Source organism: Aphis gossypii, chromosome 3 (genome assembly GCF_020184175.1).
Source record: "Aphis gossypii isolate Hap1 chromosome 3, ASM2018417v2, whole genome shotgun sequence".
Classification (NCBI taxonomy): Eukaryota; Metazoa; Arthropoda; class Insecta; order Hemiptera; family Aphididae; genus Aphis; species Aphis gossypii.
The window spans coordinates 39,200,913-39,219,788 of NC_065532.1; the positions used below are offsets into that span (position 1 = coordinate 39,200,913).

The window sequence follows — 18,876 nt, forward strand, 5'->3', positions numbered from 1 at the left end:
TGACTAAAAGTGTCATCATATAGGTATACTTATTTGCATTTTGCATACAACTTCTACGCAATAACCCTAGATTTTTATTTTTCGAAATGTGTTTTGACACAGCTATAGCTATATATAGGTGATAAAAACATCCTCTTATTTTTAATTTAAAACCAATTATTTCACGAGCAGCCAGGCGGTAGTATTATTGCTTACTCAAAGTCAATAAATGAAAATATGTCGATATTTAATACATATACTTTTGGATCAGGAAAAAAATTACGTTCAGCATACATTTCTCATATACAATTTTAAACATTTTTTTGTAAGTAGTTTTTATTTTTCTTTCTAATAAACAATATACTGCAGATGGTCACAAATACCTACGTCCTTTTTTTTTACTCTTATAACATATATATAGTTAGGGCCGGATCTAGGGGGGGTGAACCGGGGCACTTGCCCCGGAAGTTTTGGTCGGGGGCGCTAAATTACGGCGCCAAATTGTGGGCATAACAAAGAAGGAGGGCGCTAATTTTATACTTTGCCCCGGGTAAAAAATATACTATAGATCCGGCACTGTATATAGTTGAAAAAAATGTTCAGGACTTATAAAGAAAAGTTGTCATCACAAAATCAATCATTTGCATCGGTGATACATATAGTAAACTATCATCCAAAGTAAAAATAATTATTCGTTCATCAAAATTGCAGGTCCACTATCGTATGATAAAAAGCGTTCAATCACCAGTTATAATACTTATAGCTCTGATATAGATTTTGAGGTTTTTTTTGGATTCATTCGACCTTTACTGCAATTACGCAATGTTCTTTTTACGGTGTTCTCTTTGGACATAGTTTCAGAGCTTCTTTTGGCAAATTATATACAGCAGACGACTTCCGCGAAAACTATTGAGATGGTATATATGTGTATTTGTTGACATTTTATACATCATCTGTTTTTCATTTCTTCTTTTGTTTTTTCAACAATGCTAATATGTAGATCACCAGCATGAGAATGCGTTATACCTATCTATAAGCTTAGATTCTTTAAATCTGTATATACTATCACGGAAAAAAATATAAACTAAATATTTTTAGTTGGCAGAAATTTAGTTGAAGTAATTAATTTTTAGTTAGATTTACTTAAATGGTATAGTAAACTGAACTAGAATTTTATAGTTAAAAAATATAATTATTCTACTGATAAAGTTAGTTGAAGTAACTATATACCTATATATAAATATACTTTTTACATTTATAAATAAATTAATAATATATTTACCTCTGTTGCGGTAGTTAATAATTATATATACCAGAACATTTTTTCGATGACTTCCGGGAACATTATTTCCATCTGATGCTATATTTATTCATATTAGTTTATAGAGGATTCACAGTACCTATATGCGCAAATCCGTTGTAAATAAGTTTTTACCATTTTTTATTAATTTTATATTATCCATTATTATATAAGTATTACTTTTAATACTACTATTGCTTATGATATGCAGATGACTATACAATAATAATATGCTATATCGTAGGTATATATATATACTAAATAAGTACTATATATATAATGTTTGTTTTATACGGAAATACCTCTAATCGAGTCATCAATATTATTGTGTATAAACCAGCTATCTTTAAGTAAGAGCAATAATTAAAACATATTATTTAAAAAAATTACTATTTAATAATACAACATATTTGTTTAATAATTAACTAATTTTATTATAATTTATAATATTAATATATATGTTTAAATCATTTTTACTCGGACTTTTTTCCTACAATATCCTAATAAATATATTTTAAATATCTATGAATATGTATACTATATATATATTTTATAATACCAACTAGTTTTTGTATGAATAAAATTCGGGCTTGCAATATATAAATATAAATATCATATATATGTATATGTGTTCGTGTATGCGTATGATATCAGCATGATTGCAATTTAAATATAGATATATATATCAAGCTATATGATATGAAGTCAGCTGTATGGGACTATACCTAATATTATATACATTTATAAATATACGACTGAACACTAAAGAGATAATGCATAATATAATATATATTATAAATGGATGCCATACCCGCATCATAATATCATGATAGTTTATTATGTTTATATTATAACAAATGTTATATATTTATACCTTTATAGATTTACATTTAAAAGAATCCATTTTGTATTAAGAGGACTTCATACCCGCATGTTTAGTCTGTCTTATTAACGTACACACCATAGCAACTTTGCGTTCAACTGAACACATTTTGTGATGTTTAATTAGCTTTAATATTAGAGTAAATTTACTTATCATCAAACTATTAAGTTATTATAGCTATGTAAAATACTAAAACTTTAAAGTTTAAAATATTCATAGCTATATATTATAGGGCTGTGCAGAATTTGTAGGAAAGTGCAGGTTTTTCTTTTGGGTGATCGTGAAACGTAGCTTTGTAAGCACATCTTTTGAATTACGTAATAATGAATCTATTTTTGAAATTTTTATTTTGCATTTTTTGACCATTTTAATTTTTAGGTATTTTTTTGTATTTGTAGGTCATATCCTCTTTTAGTTCATTTCCGGTATTTTTAATTAAATTTCACCAGTTAACATCATTAAAAACCTTTTTTTTTGTTTCACACAGTTTTAAAAATTTCAAAAAAAAAATTTCACGTGAAATTCAAATTCAATCAACATTATTATTAAATAAACGCATTTTTATACATGCAAAATGATGTAATGTAGGTACCTACCTGTTTACCGCCAGATTTGACATCCTAGTCAAGGCTGCTGGAGCAGGCTAAAGTGAATCGACGGGAGTTCGTAAAAATGATCGAGTCCATAATGTCGACCAAGGAAGACAACGAGCGGAAGGATGAAGCCTACTACAGAACTGCAGCCAACAGGCGACTATAGCACTGGAAGCTGCGGACTGAATCTCCGCGGATGTTAAACGATTATCTAAATTTGTTATAATAGGTATATTTAAGCAGAACTGCTAACGAGCAGAGGACTGTTGAGCGGCCTGGCAGCCGCATATCAGGCCAAAAGATAGGAACGCGAAACCGACACATCATGGATCGCTTCGCGAATCGTCGGAGGCGTCACCGACCACGTTTCTCTTATCACCGATAATACCACGGGAGGGAACGACCAAACCGTATCGTTGGACAACGAACTTCCATCAACCCATTAACATCTGAGGGGAAGGATAGGGAACAAGAACGAGACTCGAGGCTGGCTGGCTATATAACAAGCCGGGTCGAGAATAACGGAACTTGTATTTATTTCTTATTTATATCATGTAACAATAATTTAAATGTGCACCCTATAAGTGACAAACGTAATGTAATGTATTTTGTTGTCTAATAAACGATGGCGGTACCGCGGCCGTGGAAGTAATGCGCAAGCGGTTTTCACGGCGTCGTCGATTCTAACCGGAAAAAAAAAGGTACCTACCTCCTATAATTAATAATATCCTATAAATTATAATATCAATATATACAATATACATACAAAAATTAAAAACCATGTAAAATGCATTTTATTCTATAATTTTTGACATTTTATAGGTAGCTATGGGCCTATGGCATTTTTTGGATTTTAAGTGCATATTTTATTGTATTTTTTTTTTTTGAATTTTTTTAAGGTTTTTTATAGTGTATTAAATTCATAGCCCCATATTTATAACTCACTTTTTTTAAAAATAATTTATATATTTATATAATTTCAAATAGTAATACCTATATTATATTTTATTATTAAACAATAGTAGGTATAACTTTAATAATATACCTATTTTTAAGTTGAACTTATTTTTATCATACAAGAATAAACTACATTAATGATATAATAATTATTACAATAGTATTAGGTATACATATTGCATAATAGTACGTTTATTGCATTAAATTCACATAGTATATTAGGTATGTACAATATAAGTTAAATAATATAAAATAACGATTGTCTCCAATAAAACTACAAAAGCCTACACTTGTGGAGGAAACAATAGTTCTTATATCAAGTACGAAGAGGGTATATAAATAGTACTTCTAGTAATTGGTGCCCACACACTCAGGGCCGCAGCTAGAGGGGGGGGCTATGGGGTTCTTTTGCCCCGGGCGGCAAAATATGTAAATTATTGGGGCTGAGTGATGGAAAGAGAGCTCTCTTGGCGGCAAAATTAGAGCATATATACCCTCCTAGAATAATGTGTGGCTGCGGCCCTGCACACACTGCAGCACGCGGTAGCAGTGAAATAAGTAAATTTATTAGCCGATTATATTGAATTTAATGGTGATGATAAGCAGGGTCGGAATTTTATAGCATTTGCATATTTTTTATGAGATGCTTAAAAAATAGCAGAGTAAGCTAAAAATATGTTTCATAATAAAGCTGAGAACTCAAATTAAAAATTTTATTTTGCATATTTTGTGATTTTTTAATTTTTAGTGCTTTTTTTGGACTTTTTTACCTGTTTTTCGAATCAAAATCGGTCTTATTTTATGAAATTATATTTTACCAAAACGTGATTTTAGATTTTTGTCAATCGAATTATCATGTAAATTGTAAATGTATAGATTAAGTAAATAGGCCGATTACGCTGATACAACGCCGTACAATTATTACAGCGATAATAGTAGCGTATTCAAGGGGGGTGTTTGGTGGATATGACACCCCCCTTGAGCAGTATCATAATATATTACATTATTATTACATATATTATATTACAAAAAATAGACATTATTATATATATATATATATATAATAAAATAGGAACATAGATAAATCGTAAATACAATATGAAATATAAAATAATATAAATACATATTAATTAATTAAAATAAAACTTTTAGTTTGTACATATTATATATAATATTTAATGTTTATAATTAACACCCCCCTTCAGAAAATCCTAGCTACGCCACTGCGATAATATTATATAGATTATAGGTATAATTTACTATATTTCGAATTAAGTATTTATGGTTCTAATTTTGTTATCTGCTTATTTTATTGAGACTTTTTTGTCGATTTCTTCTGTAAAATTTCCTTTTTTTGTATGTTTTTAGTGCATATTTAGCAATATTTAAGGTCATATTTATACAATTTTAAGTGCTATAAAATCCCAACTCTAGTGATAAGAATAACTCATTTTAAGAATAAAGTTATTCTTATTGTTATAGGTAGGTATATAATAATATAATTTTGTATCTGAAGTGTTAACATGCATAGATATGCGTGTGTTTTACTATATGAGTTTAAATTAATAAGTTATAGTTATATAATGATGAGTCATCAATTAAATTTCAATTGGTATAATAAAATGTATTATGCAAATACTGATAAAAAAAATGCAGTTTTCTAAAGGTAGGTTTTAAATGTTTTCATTTTATTTCTTCAAAATATTACTTAGGTATATTTTATATTGTTATATATTTAATAAGATATCAGCTATATTATATACCTCTAGCTAAATATTTCAGAATTTTCGATTTTGAACGAAAAATTGTATTGACATAAATAAAAAAAAATTATAAAATTAAGTAATTAAATACTTAAAAAATAGAATCAAAATATTTTAAGAATTAAATCTTCAATAATAAAGTATATAATGTATATATACATAAAATAACAAAATAATAAATATTTGGTTTAACAGAATAGATTTTATTAACTCCTACTATATATTATTATATACAATATACATATACCAATTACCAACTATACCTATATATATTACATAGATTCAGTTTTGCAACTATAGGTACTAAATTGTATAATGCTTATTGAATCAGCAGTAAACTATCATCACTCAAAGTTAAAAGCTCAAGAATTTTTTTTATTGTTTCAAAAAATGTATTTAGTCTTTTACAAACACAAACATTTTCATTTTTCAATTACAATAAAATAAAAGATATATGTATTTTAAAGTTAAGAACTGCAATTTTTAATACTGCGACAATAAAAAAAAATGTTCGCTAAATTTGAAAACAAAACGAAACGGTAGTATCCTATATGGCTATATAGTTATAAAAATTTATAATATTTGAAATTTATTTTTAGGTAATTTTAAAAATGTATTGAAAACACAATGATATAATACGTTAAAAACATGAAATATTATCCTAGCTACAATATAATTGAGCATTTGAGCGTGTAATTTAATATAAGTTCTTATCTTATCTTAATTATATAAGATACAATATAATATGTTTAATATAAGCTTGTGTGATTTACTTAGAATCTACGCCGTGTATAGACGCTGAGTCTAACCAATTTCGACGTTTGATAACATAAATACAATTAAAAATTATAGTTTTAAATCAATCATGATAGGTCATAGGTACCCAACTAAACTGCAGATTAGTTTTAATTAGAAAATTGTAATAATTTTAAAATATATTTATTTTAATGATGTAATAATTTGCTTTTTATAGTGTAAATAATTATAGAATTAATACCTGACTAAAAATTATAAAATATATATATAGTATAATATATACTATATCATATATAGGTAATAATTAGGTATACATATCATTTATCAATGTCTCCGGGCGTTTATTGCGAATTATTATAGATTATACAAGTATGCCTACGACATACTTCGGTTAAACATACCTAAAATATATATTTATACAACATAATAATATAAATATATTTTATATTATAACGTATAAGCATGATGTATTTATAGGTAATATAATATTTATATTATATATATTATATATACTTATATACCTATTTACGTATATATTAAATGCAAAAACATAATGAATGACATTGTGTGCGTGTCGGTTGGTTTGGTACTCGGTGGGTGGGTTCCTAAAAACTTTTCCACCTCCCGTGCGTGCATTGGATGAGTCCCGCGCTCTACGACGCAGTATGCACACCACGGCGAACCGTATTTCTCCCGTTATTGCGCACGTAAACATGTACACCGACCGCCGAGCATGCGTGTATACAGAGCGCTCCATGAATCATGCGTTCTCGTCGCCAATACGGAATAGATTGGTGAGAGAGGTATAATTTCGATAAACATCGTATAATTATTTTACTAATAAGTAATGTTGTTCATATGTATAGCTATTATTAAACTATTGCGTACAAGTACCTATATATATACATCTATATCGGCCTATAGTGACTGCTATGTATATATTATATAGTCACACGCATTATATAATTATAGTTTTTTACACATGTATTAGGTATAGAAATTACATCTATATCTGACTTGGTAACTATATATATATATTGATATACATATACAGCAGGTGCCCATCATTTGAAATAAAATACATAGTCTCGATGAGTTCAGCAAATATATAAAATGTCATTCTATAAAAACGGATTGAAATATACCTATATTTAGGTATACGTAGCTATATTATACCTTAAAGGCCTTCGAGATATAGGTGTAACAGACGATGCCCACCAACCGAGCATTCATGTAATCCGTGCAGTTTTGCAGTTCGCGATAACCTTTGGAATGCGGAATTTTATATTATATAATATTGTATACTTGTATACTGAACCATTTAAAGTGATGTATATGTATACATAGGGTTATATTATAGGGATGTCGTTGTATTGTTATATTAGGTATCATCACATCATCGTGTGTGTAACATTAAACCTTGTTTTTTCTACAAGACCATATATTCGTCGGTATAGGATATAGGTACCTATCTATCTATACCTATATCTGGACATTTGGGCGTCCATATACTGGATATAATTTATACCTATACGGCTGTACCGTGCAGTATAGAATGTCGTTTTATAAATTCTCTACGCTGTATATATATATACATGTAATATTAAAAATATATATACTACAGGAGCGGTTATTGTGTCAAAAATTGTTACCGAAAATTTGCAACCAAAAAAAAAAAAAAAAAAAATGTCGTACGCATTTACAAGCGGTTATTGATAGCTACATGTATGATATGTAGAATACCTCTGCAAAACGCGTACATAATATATAGCATTTAATACAAAAGAATTCGAAGGAGATCGTACGAGGGAGCGGCGAATGACAGACGGAGAGAGAATCGAGTGAGAGCGAGAAGCAGCGAGAGAGAACGCACACGAGTGAGAGGAAAAAAATGCAATTCGTATATTATAAATCTTTTGTCCCGTCGCCCCCTACGTATATACAAACACACGCACGCATATATATAGATGCGTGATATTATGTTATCGAGTGCCGCGCGCCGCACAGCCCCTCCGGGGTCGGGTCAGCGGCGGCGGCTTTATTACAATAATTACTCCCAGGAATCCCGAGCGTATACCGGCGCGCCAGTGGTCCTTTATTGGTGCGCCGCCGCCTGGGCGGTTCCCCATTGGTCGTCGCGGGCGGCTGAACGGTCGGTGGGAGAGGTGGCGCGCATGCGCCGCCGCGCCCGTACAAGCTCCGGCAGCGGCGGCCACCCGGCACCCACCGCCCGCCATTCACCGCCAGTTGTTCCATGTCGCCCGCGACCGTTTCTCCTCGCTGTTGCGCGACCGTTCCACTCTTCACTGCGCGTCATTATTTCGCCGCCGCCGACGCTCAGACGCGCTCTCATTGCTGCCGACGCCACAGCGGTGGGGGATTGTGCGTGCGCGTGTGCGACTCGGCTATAGCCTATTATAGTGCAGTGCACCGCACTACTCGAAAAACGGGCTGCTGTTGAAAAAAAAATAACATTTTATTATCATCTATCGTTCGACGGTCGCTGTCGTCGTCCGGTGGCAACGAATTTTTATCACGAGACCGCTGTTGCTCGACCGTGTTTTCGCGTCGTTGGAAAGCCGCAGTCTCGCGGACACCCGATTTCCCGGCCGTCAGCTAAACCGGAGGTGAGTGCTTGTACGACGTTTTATCATTATTAGTTATTACTTTAGCAGTAAGTGCTGAATCTATAGGTATGGTATGCCCGCTACACGACCACTATTATCGCATCGTTATACGTTCCAATTACATTTTTTGCTCGTTCGCACTGCCGTCTACTCGGCCTCATATTGCATAAGCCTATCTCCTCTCCGAAAACATAAGTTCATGGACAACAAAGGTCGCCAGCGTGTGTTTTGAATTTCTTATGTGTTAATGTGTTTAGCGTATGTGCGCGCGCGTGCGCGTTTGCGCGTGTGTGTGGTGTACGTGTGTCCGCTTGTTTTAGGTTTCCGTGTAAATATGATAGGTACATTATTATTGTTATGCGCCTCAGACGTGTTTACGATAAGGTAGAAATACAGGAAATGTTATTGATATTACTTAATACATACAGACAAGTCTACATGTTGAATAATTACATTTGAATGGGTATATTCAGGATATATGATACCTATGTATTATGTATGTGTTATATATCACATTTTAAGATACATTCTATGTTTATAAGTATGTGTGTATAGGAGGAAGGTACTTACGATAGTGGTACCTTGTGAGCTGTCCAGTCGTCGTTTGGGTATGCAGTAATGGAAAATAGCATTACTCCGCCATCATAGAACAATTCTCCATATATTCTAACGAAAGCAGTTAATGAAATTTCTCGATTTATTTTTTCAATAATACTCGATACTTCGAAACTTAAAAAAATATCTTTGTTTAAATTATTTAAGTAGGTATGCCTCGTGTTTGTAAAATATAAGTGTACCTAGTATATTTTGATAGTTTTGATTAGGTATAATAGTTGCATAAACAGAACTATCACTTGGATATTATCAACAGTTCTTTTTAGAATAAACCAATCAATGAAAACTTAAACAGTTATATTATAATAGGTACCTACATATCATAAACGTGTCACAGACCACTGTAAAGAAATTAGTAATGTGAGAAGGAGTTAAAGACATTTTCATGTTCTTATAATGTTATGTAAAAACAATAATTATGAAAATATTTTTATTTTATGGGTTAAAAGAGTTCTAATTATTCCTATTTATTTTTAATTTGGATGTGCTGGTTGTTTCAATAGATCTCTATTAAAAATATAAATATTCATTTGTTGTAACTAATTTTAATTACATGAGCTTATATCCAGACTTGTAGATTATATAGTATAATAACCAACTGATAGGTAATAAATATAAATACTTGTATGTACTATTGTACATATTGATATATTCATAAATATGTAATTTGAAAAAAAACATTTTGGTATAGGTACTTTAGTTTAAAATAATAGTTAATAGGCAATCAATTATTTTAAAATTACTATTTATTATTTAATTATAACAGTTATCTTTATTAAAATAAATAGTTTTCAATAACATTTATTATTAGTATATAACATACTTAAAATAAAATTATACAACTTACCTTTTTTATTTATTTATTAAGCTCATGAACAAGCTCAAAAATGAGTGAGGCATCGGCACAACAACAGCCTGCCACAGACGTACAGCAGATGCAACAAGCACAGCAACAACAGCAGCAGCAGCAACAGCAACAGCAACAAAATCAACAACAGCAGGCCCAACAAAATCAACAAAACCAACAAACACAACAAATGCAACAGCCACAACAAATACAAGTTATGATTCAACAGCCTCAGGGACAAGTTGACATGCAGCAGCAACAGTCACAACAACAGCAACAACCTCAACAAGTTGCTGTCGCCTCTGGTCAGCAAACTATTACTATGCAGATGTCGTCAGATGGATCCAATGGAGGCACTGTACAACTCCCTCATTCATCAGCTCCAATGACAACTATTGAGGTATTTAATTATTTTAATAATGTAATTTTTTTAGAATCTTATAAAAATAAATCAAAATTTTGTAGACATCAGGTCAAATGCAAATTTCTACTATCCAACCACAGCAACAGCAACAGGGTCAAGTGCAAATGACTAATATACAAGCTCAACAACCAGGGCAAGTTCAACAGCAACATACTATGCAGGCACAGACACCTAACCAACAGCAACAACAACAAACTCAAATTCAACAAATCAATGACTGGAGTCATGGACGTGTTCAGTTAATTCAACAAGCTGGCCCTCAGTTTGTACAATACAATGCTCAAGGACAATTAATTATGCCTGGAACAATGTTACAACATCCTACCTCTGGTGCTATACAAGTGATTGCAGCTCCTAATAAACAATTTCAGTCACAACAGATGCTCACCACAGCTCATGCACATAAACAGGTAATATCGCAAGGACAGGCTACGTCATTTCCGACTGGATATGCTGCTATTCCAACCACTACTAACCAGACTCTTGTCATCGGCCAGTTAGGGGTGATAAGTAGTCAACCAAATATGAAACAAAATGAAATGCAACAAACAGTACGTACTATTGACTTTTTTAATATGTTCTGTTTTATTTGGAAAATGTTTTTTTAGTACACGAGTTGTGCCACTGGAAGAACTGTACAACAAAATGCTCAAACAATGCAATTTTCACCCTGGCAATTTAATGCATCACTTCCTCAAGGACTCACTTGGGCTACACCACAACCTCAAGCACTTTTAACACAAAATCATCCAATTTTCATAAGAGGTGAGTTATTAATAAATGACAACTACCTAGTTAAAATTATAGTAACGAATCTAGAAAATATTACTAAGTTTTCTTTAAAAAAAATAACTAGTTAATATCACACTATTTCTAAAAAAAATATATATATATAAATCTTTGTTTGTTCTATTTAAATTATTATTTTATTAGTTTCAATTTAATACAATATATTACTATATTTTAGAAATAAATAAACTATCTTTTAAATTGAACTAGACATTTTTATAAAAAAATTTAAAATAATAAAATCATGAAATTTTAAATTATTTTTTGTATTATAATGGCTTCAAAATATAAAAAATAAAGTTGTATATGTCAGTTTCTTATGAAATTGTCATCATTTGATTTATAGTTTGTTAAGCAAATTGGTAGATCATTCTATATAAAAAAAATTTTTACTGTACATAGTTAGAAGGTATATATATCATAGCTAAAATCTATGTTGTCATAGTCATACTTAAATTTTATATGTTATGTGCTAATTTCTCATTGTTATATCTAACTTGTTCAAAAGATAATTTTTTTCTCACACTCGTAATTTTTAAAAACTTAAAAAAATTGAATAATTTAGCAATAACTGTTTTTTTTTTTATTATTATTATTCAGGTGCACCTCAGCAAGATGGTCAACAACAACAAGTACAAACTCCTATGTTTATACAAAGCCCTCCCCCTCAGCACCTCCAACAACACCATGGTCAAACTATGGTACAAACCAGTGGTGGTGTTATGCAAAATATTGGACAAATGGTTAGTGGTACTACAACTACTACTATTAAATCACAACGAGCAGATATACAACCCAAAGTTGTTACAACACCTAATGGCATGGGTAATAACAGACAACTTTCTATACTACCGTCGGGGCATACAATTCGGCCAAATGCTACAATTTCTACTCAAACCACTACTGGTATTCAGCATTTAAACCAGATGCAAAAAGCTCAACTCAAAGTTAGACCTAAGACTGGTGTGCGACAAGGTTTTAATATTGCACCTCATAAATCAGATGCTGCTAATCAAACTAATCAAACCAAACCTCTTCAATCTCCTCAACAAAATATGAACACCAACAAGTAATTATAAAACAGGTATATGAATGAGCAAATTATAAATTGTTTTTTGTTTTAGAATGATTTTGACAAGTTCTGGACAACTTGTGCCACAAATTCAACAACAACAACAACAGCAGCAAACTGTTCAAGTACAACATTTGCAACAGCAACAACAAGCTCAACAACAAATTAAATTAGTTAGTATGCAATCACCAAATCATCAAATTGTAAGTATGCAATCGCCTCAAGTTGCATATCAACAACAGCAAATTATCAAACCCTCCACAAATGTAATGAGTATGTCCATGAATTCTCCACAAAAGATACATATACATCAGCTGCAACAAGGCCAAGCTATTGTTAGTAGCCAGCCTCAACAGCAAATCACTATTCTTGATCGTCCTGTCATACCAGTTGTTTCATGTGCGCCTCAGGCGTCAACACAATCTCAGCTTCTAATTTCTCCCCAAATTCAAACATCAACTTCATCAATGCTCCCATCAACTAAACCTGACGAATCTCCAAAGCCATCCCCAGCTGTTCAAACAAATGACACATCAGCTGTTGTGGTCTCAATAGCAGAAAATACTACTGAAACAACAGCATCAGTTTCGTTACCTGTTACTTCAAATGAAGACAATTCTAGAGATAAAGGATTGCCTAAAGCTTTAGTAAAACCTCAAGTCTTGACCCATGTTATTGAAGGCTTTGTGATACAAGAAGCTGATCAACCATTCCCAGTAAACAGATCTTGCACTATAGCAGATATTTCCAATAGTACACAGGATAAGGAAAGCATAAAATTGGATGAAGAACCACCAAGTAAAAATTTAATCTATTTTTGTTTTTTGCAGTTGTTAATAATTATTTTTTACAGATAAAAAAAGTAAAACAGACAATAACAATCAAGACAAAATCAAGTGTGACTCTTGTGGTAAATGTCAAGAACTGCAAAAATTCAAAATTAAAAAGAAATCTAAACGTTTTTGTTCACAAGAATGCTCAAAGGTATTTGAAAATAGTTCAAAAACTGGACAAAATGACAAGAAAAATGGGAAAAATTGGGTATGCACTCCAGCATTATTGTATATTATTTAAAAATACTAATCAATGTAATAATAATTAATAGGAATGTGAAAGCAATGGTTCAGCTGGTGATTCTAGTAACACTGCCTCATCACTTGATTTACCTAGTCGAATGCAAATTGATATTGACACTAAAACAGATGTGGTCCCAGAATTATGTCCTATTAATCCATTGACTTGGACTGTAAGTTATTTTTATTTTATTTTTAGTTTTATTTGTTATTTATTTTACTTTTATCATAATATTTTAGGTAAAAGATGTACGGAAGTTTATTGGTCAACTAACAGACAGTGAAGAAATAGCAGCAGATTTTGAAAGCCATGAAATTGATGGTCAGGCTCTGATGTTGCTCAAAGAAGATCATTTAATAAGAGATATGTCTATGAAACTTGGACCAGCATTAAAAATATTTGCAAAACTGGATGCCATGCGTACTGAAAATCCAGAACTTCAACCCCCTGCAACTTCACAATAAAATTCTTTATGCTCTCATACTCAATTATACTTCTTACAGTATACATTTTTATATGGTTGATTTTAATATTTTCAAATGTTATTATCTGTTTGACATGTATTTACAAATCAATGGTACTTATTGACATTAAGACTTATTATAACCATGTCATTAGAGTACTCAATTTTGTATGTGGTTTTGTGTAGGTTTTCGTTTAAAAAAAATTGTAATTTTCAGTCTTATCCCTGTTTTTCCAATATGTTTCCTGTTTATAAACTCCTTTTTTCTTAAAATTTTGTAAATTAAATTGAATTAAATAAGCTATTTTTTTTACCTTAAGATTTTATAATTTGTGACTGTTTATTTATTTATGTTAATTTAAATTATTTTTTAAAGCAATTACTAAAAAAAAATTATGTACTTTAAATTATTTTTAATATTATTTATTAAATAATAATGATTTTGATCCCCAATATAAATTCATTATTGCTTGCATAGTTGAATTTGGATTGTTTCCTTTGTGTTTTTGTGTTAGGAATGGTTTTTATTATCATATAAATACGTAGGTAATGTATCTTTTTTCTTAAGAATACATACATACTTAACTAATTTATGTTTTTTGTATAAGTTATTTTCATCAGTAAACTAGTACAACTTTTGTACTCTTAGTTTTATATCTATATATTTATAGAACCTCTAGAAATTAGTGTGTATCATGATTTTTTTTTATGAATTATGTATTAATTGCTTAATGCTATCAGTGTTCATAACTACTTTTAGTTTTAGAATTTATAGTATCTATATAATATAATTTATAATTGTATTGTTTGATACACTCAATAGATAAATTATTGTAAGATTTTGTTAAGTTCCGTTTGGTTTGAAAACCTTAATGTCGTATATTAATTATATTTTTAAAAAAATGTTTGTAAGACTTGTTTTATTTTCTTTAAAATATTTTTTTTAATCATTTAACTATGCAATTTTAGCCTATGATTACTATACGACATTAATACAAATTTTAGGGATAAAATAGAGATTATTGTTATTTTTTAATAGTTCAGGTCTAACTTTTAGTTGTTGTGTTCATTTACTTTAATGTTAAGTTAATTATCTGAAATATTTTTTATAATACATGTATAATTAAATTGATGTATAAATTTGTTTTTATTTGACGCATGCAAAAATATATAACTCCCAAATAACTAGTAAACCAGATTACATGTAGTTTACATAAAATGTTTTATTCAGGTATTAGATAACAATTAAAAATCTATAATTTTTTTTATTTATAAACAAATATATTCATATAAATGTATAATAAGTCTAATCACATAAATTCTAGTTTAAACATAATTCAATAAAATTTTACAATTTATTACCAACAATAATTAAAAGGTAACAAATATATTGTTCTCGTTAAGTAAAATACACAATGTAAAATAAAATACAATAATATAAGGGTAACTAGTATTATAAATCATAGGTGGGCGCAGACTTTTTTCATAGGGGATGCCAATACATTACAAAATAGCTAAATATATTTTTAACTCCCTTTAAAAAGGCATAAATGAAAATTGTTTCAAATAATTTTCACATAATTACAAAATTCACAAAACAAAAGTACCTAAATATGTGTAAGTAGAGTTATTATGTGGTATTTTGTTATAGTTCTAATCTTCAGTCAAAAAGGTATAAATTCTTAAACCCATAAAAATGTAAGCTTATCAGTGAATTTTATTTAACTGATTTTTGTTTACAATTAGGTTTATCAATTATATTAAGCTAAAATGTAAAGAATAAAAATCAGCTGGCCCTGCAGAGATGCCATGACATACTCGGCATCCCCTCTACGCACGCCAATGTTATAAATTATAATTAATAAATTTAATTTGATATAATTCAGACAGTATTGCATAGAACAGAGTTTTATACATTTAGAGTATTTGGGAATTTATTTTGAGATGGTGTGGATGGTCTGAATGTAACATAAGTATAAAACAGACTACCTATAACACTGATGTTGATACCAATGAAATTATTCAACGTGTACACATAGTCACCACCAATAAACATGCCCATATAGGTAACAAATATATTTTTAAGACATCCGATTATTGTTGTTGTCAGAGCTGAATTGTATTGAGTACACAGCATTATGCTGTAATTTAAAATAAAGCCCATTATGGATGAGATGAAAATTTGAATTAAAAATGGTACATGCAACCAATAACTGAATCTGAAAACAAACAAAATTTTAATGATATGTATGTTTTTAATAAAATATTATGTCTAATTTTATACCTGTATATTTTATCTAGATCGCCCGAAAAAAATAACAATATTAAAGCAGGTGGTATCATGAACAAAGATGAATAGTACATAAGTCCATATTTGCCCATTTCTTTTTTGGAGTTTAATTTTTTCTTTGTAAATACTCCATTGGCAGCAGTCAGGAAATCATTAAACAGTACAAACATGTATCCGTTTAAATTGAATCCTAGGTCGTTACTTGCTGCTATAATGGCACCAGACACCATCATGCCAACTGATATTTTGACAGAAAACTTGGGCCTAATGTTGAGCAAATAGTATTCACCTAACATGGTTATCAGTATGGAGAAACGTCTTAACATAGTGAACATTGGCAAGCTTAATTCCTTGGTGCCACCTAAACCAAATTCCATATTACCCAAATATATAAGAGGCATTGGAAACGTATCTTTAAACGTGTGTTTATTTAAATCAGGGAATTTTAGTTTTCCAAGACTCTTGGCTGTAAATAGTACAAAAATTGTCATAAACATTTGGCAAATGGCTAGAAACTGGAAGGACGGAAACCCATAACTGGTTAGTACAGATTTATTTACTACAGTGATTAACATAGATGCAGCGGCATAGAAAAGTGCCGTACTGATTTTTGTAAACGACGTAATTATTGAAGAGTCTTCGACTAGAGTTTCTTCATTCTTGATGTTTGTGTCTACCATTTTGTAAGTCTACACGTCCCAACTGACTATCACATGATGACTATACACTAAGGAAAACAAAATATGAAAAGTGAGTATATACTGGAAAATTCATCTATTATGTATGTATGTATATAAAGGTATTAATGCTATATTTTGATTTTACCTTAATAGGTAGTTTGGATACTGTTTGCATCGTGAAACAGAAATTAAAATCGTTTGTAGGAATCATATGATGATTGAATGATTCCCTTCGTTCACTGAGAAATGAAGATATTTCATTTTCATTTCCTAGGATCAGTTATGATGTCATTTGTGTAAGTAGAATTCTGACTAATCGACACTTCCAATATTAAAGTATTATCGTGATGTCCATAGTTATCACATAAACTATGTTTTCCTCTTACAAACCCGATCACAGACAACTATTTAATCAACAGGAAATGTGCTGAATGGACATTAGACATTATAATTTTTTATTCAGATATTTTATATTCTGAACCCTAACAGTGTAACGATATAATAAAATTGTATTGAAATGGTGTCAAATAGATAACTGATAACTTATCTTCAACCGGGCAGTCGCACCAACGTTTTTATGAAGAAAAAAACCTTTGAAGAAATGAAGACGTAGGATGTGCTGTACTGCTGCTGTCGTAGGTTTATATTGTTTGTAACTACTAACTTGTAACCATCGTAAATATTTTGTAGCCCGTTCTTGTAACTATAATAATAATTAATATTACATTTTATCTGTACAAAAATGGGTACTAGACTATAATAAAATTTAATAATAGCAGTGGCACAGAATACGTGGCAGTGGTTTCCATATTTTTAGTAATGCGACACAAATCCAAAATCTATCAGGATTTATGGTTTTAAATTAAGACTAAAAGAGTAGTGTAAAAACAATAACAAAAAATACTCATTAATTCAAAAAACGTCTCGAGATTCACAGTTTAAAAAACTCAATATAGTTTAGAGAGATATTTAAACCACATTTAAAAATAGATCTAATACTATATTACCACGAGTGGATTGTCGATCTCAACCTAAAGCAAGGTATACCAATGTCGATTTTCTATGAAAGTACCTACACTAACACCGAGATACGTCAATATGGTACTATATTTTGAATTTGTTCATTTTTTAAAGGCGAAGTTTAGTTATACAGTTAGAACAGTTTATTATATATTATGTCCTTTTATAGGTAGGTACTGAATCTAGGAAAAAACGACAAGGTGAACGTCAAATGTTTTAACTCGAAAGGCACAAATATTTTTTCCTTGTGTGTTGTCATGTTGAAAACTATAACTGTAGTTTTTATCAATTTCCGACTTCCGTACATATGTACTTATTACTTATACAGTTATACCATAAATTATAAAATATAAATCTTCATATAATTTGTGCTTTTATTAATGTCTTATTATTCGGTTTTGGCAAACATGTAGGAAAGTCCGAAGTTCAATCACCGAAATGCTTACAAAAACTATACTTCTTTTCGCGTAAATTCATAATACATTAATACCTCTTTACCTGAAATTACTTTTTATATATGAGTTTGGATTAGTAGTAATATTGATGCTTTAGTATTCTCTAATTGTGTTATGATTTTTAATCAATACCTACCTTACAATATAATTTATATATTTAAACAAATTGTAATTTGTAGTTCATTTTCATGGGGCTGACAATAGGCCGACATGGGAAAAATCATGATAAAATGTCATGGTAAAAATATTCTTTGAATATCTTCTTGGATAAATGTAGAGAGGAAAACTG

General features: G+C 30.3%; 2 protein-coding genes across 4 annotated transcripts; one reads left to right on the forward strand and one right to left on the reverse strand.

Annotated features, from left to right (window-relative positions):
* The first annotated feature begins 8,484 nt into the window (after positions 1 to 8,484).
* LOC114121482 (uncharacterized) lies at positions 8,485 to 15,274 on the forward strand. Of its 3 annotated transcripts, none has more exons than XM_027983858.2 (9): positions 8,485 to 8,868; positions 10,342 to 10,720; positions 10,786 to 11,295; positions 11,353 to 11,509; positions 12,134 to 12,602; positions 12,658 to 13,403; positions 13,459 to 13,646; positions 13,711 to 13,851; positions 13,919 to 15,274. In XM_027983858.2, exons 2-9 carry the CDS (start codon positions 10,361 to 10,363, stop codon positions 14,141 to 14,143), a joined length of 2,796 nt encoding a protein of 931 aa, XP_027839659.2. In that variant the 5' UTR covers positions 8,485 to 8,868; positions 10,342 to 10,360; the 3' UTR covers positions 14,144 to 15,274. The 3 variants fall into 3 exon arrangements, with proteins under 3 accessions (XP_027839659.2, XP_027839658.2, XP_027839661.2); XM_027983857.2 differs by having other exon boundaries at positions 8,485 to 8,858; XM_027983860.2 differs by having other exon boundaries at positions 8,485 to 8,858; positions 10,786 to 11,154.
* Positions 15,275 to 15,374: 100 nt separating this feature from the next.
* On the reverse strand, positions 15,375 to 17,709 carry LOC114121501 (UDP-sugar transporter UST74c). The gene is made up of 3 exons (XM_027983883.2): positions 17,258 to 17,709; positions 16,427 to 17,159; positions 15,375 to 16,361 (listed from the first exon to the last, which is right to left on the reverse strand). Exons 2-3 carry the CDS (start codon positions 17,110 to 17,112, stop codon positions 16,052 to 16,054), a joined length of 996 nt encoding a protein of 331 aa, XP_027839684.2. The 5' UTR covers positions 17,113 to 17,159; positions 17,258 to 17,709; the 3' UTR covers positions 15,375 to 16,051.
* Positions 17,710 to 18,876: the final 1,167 nt, after the last annotated feature.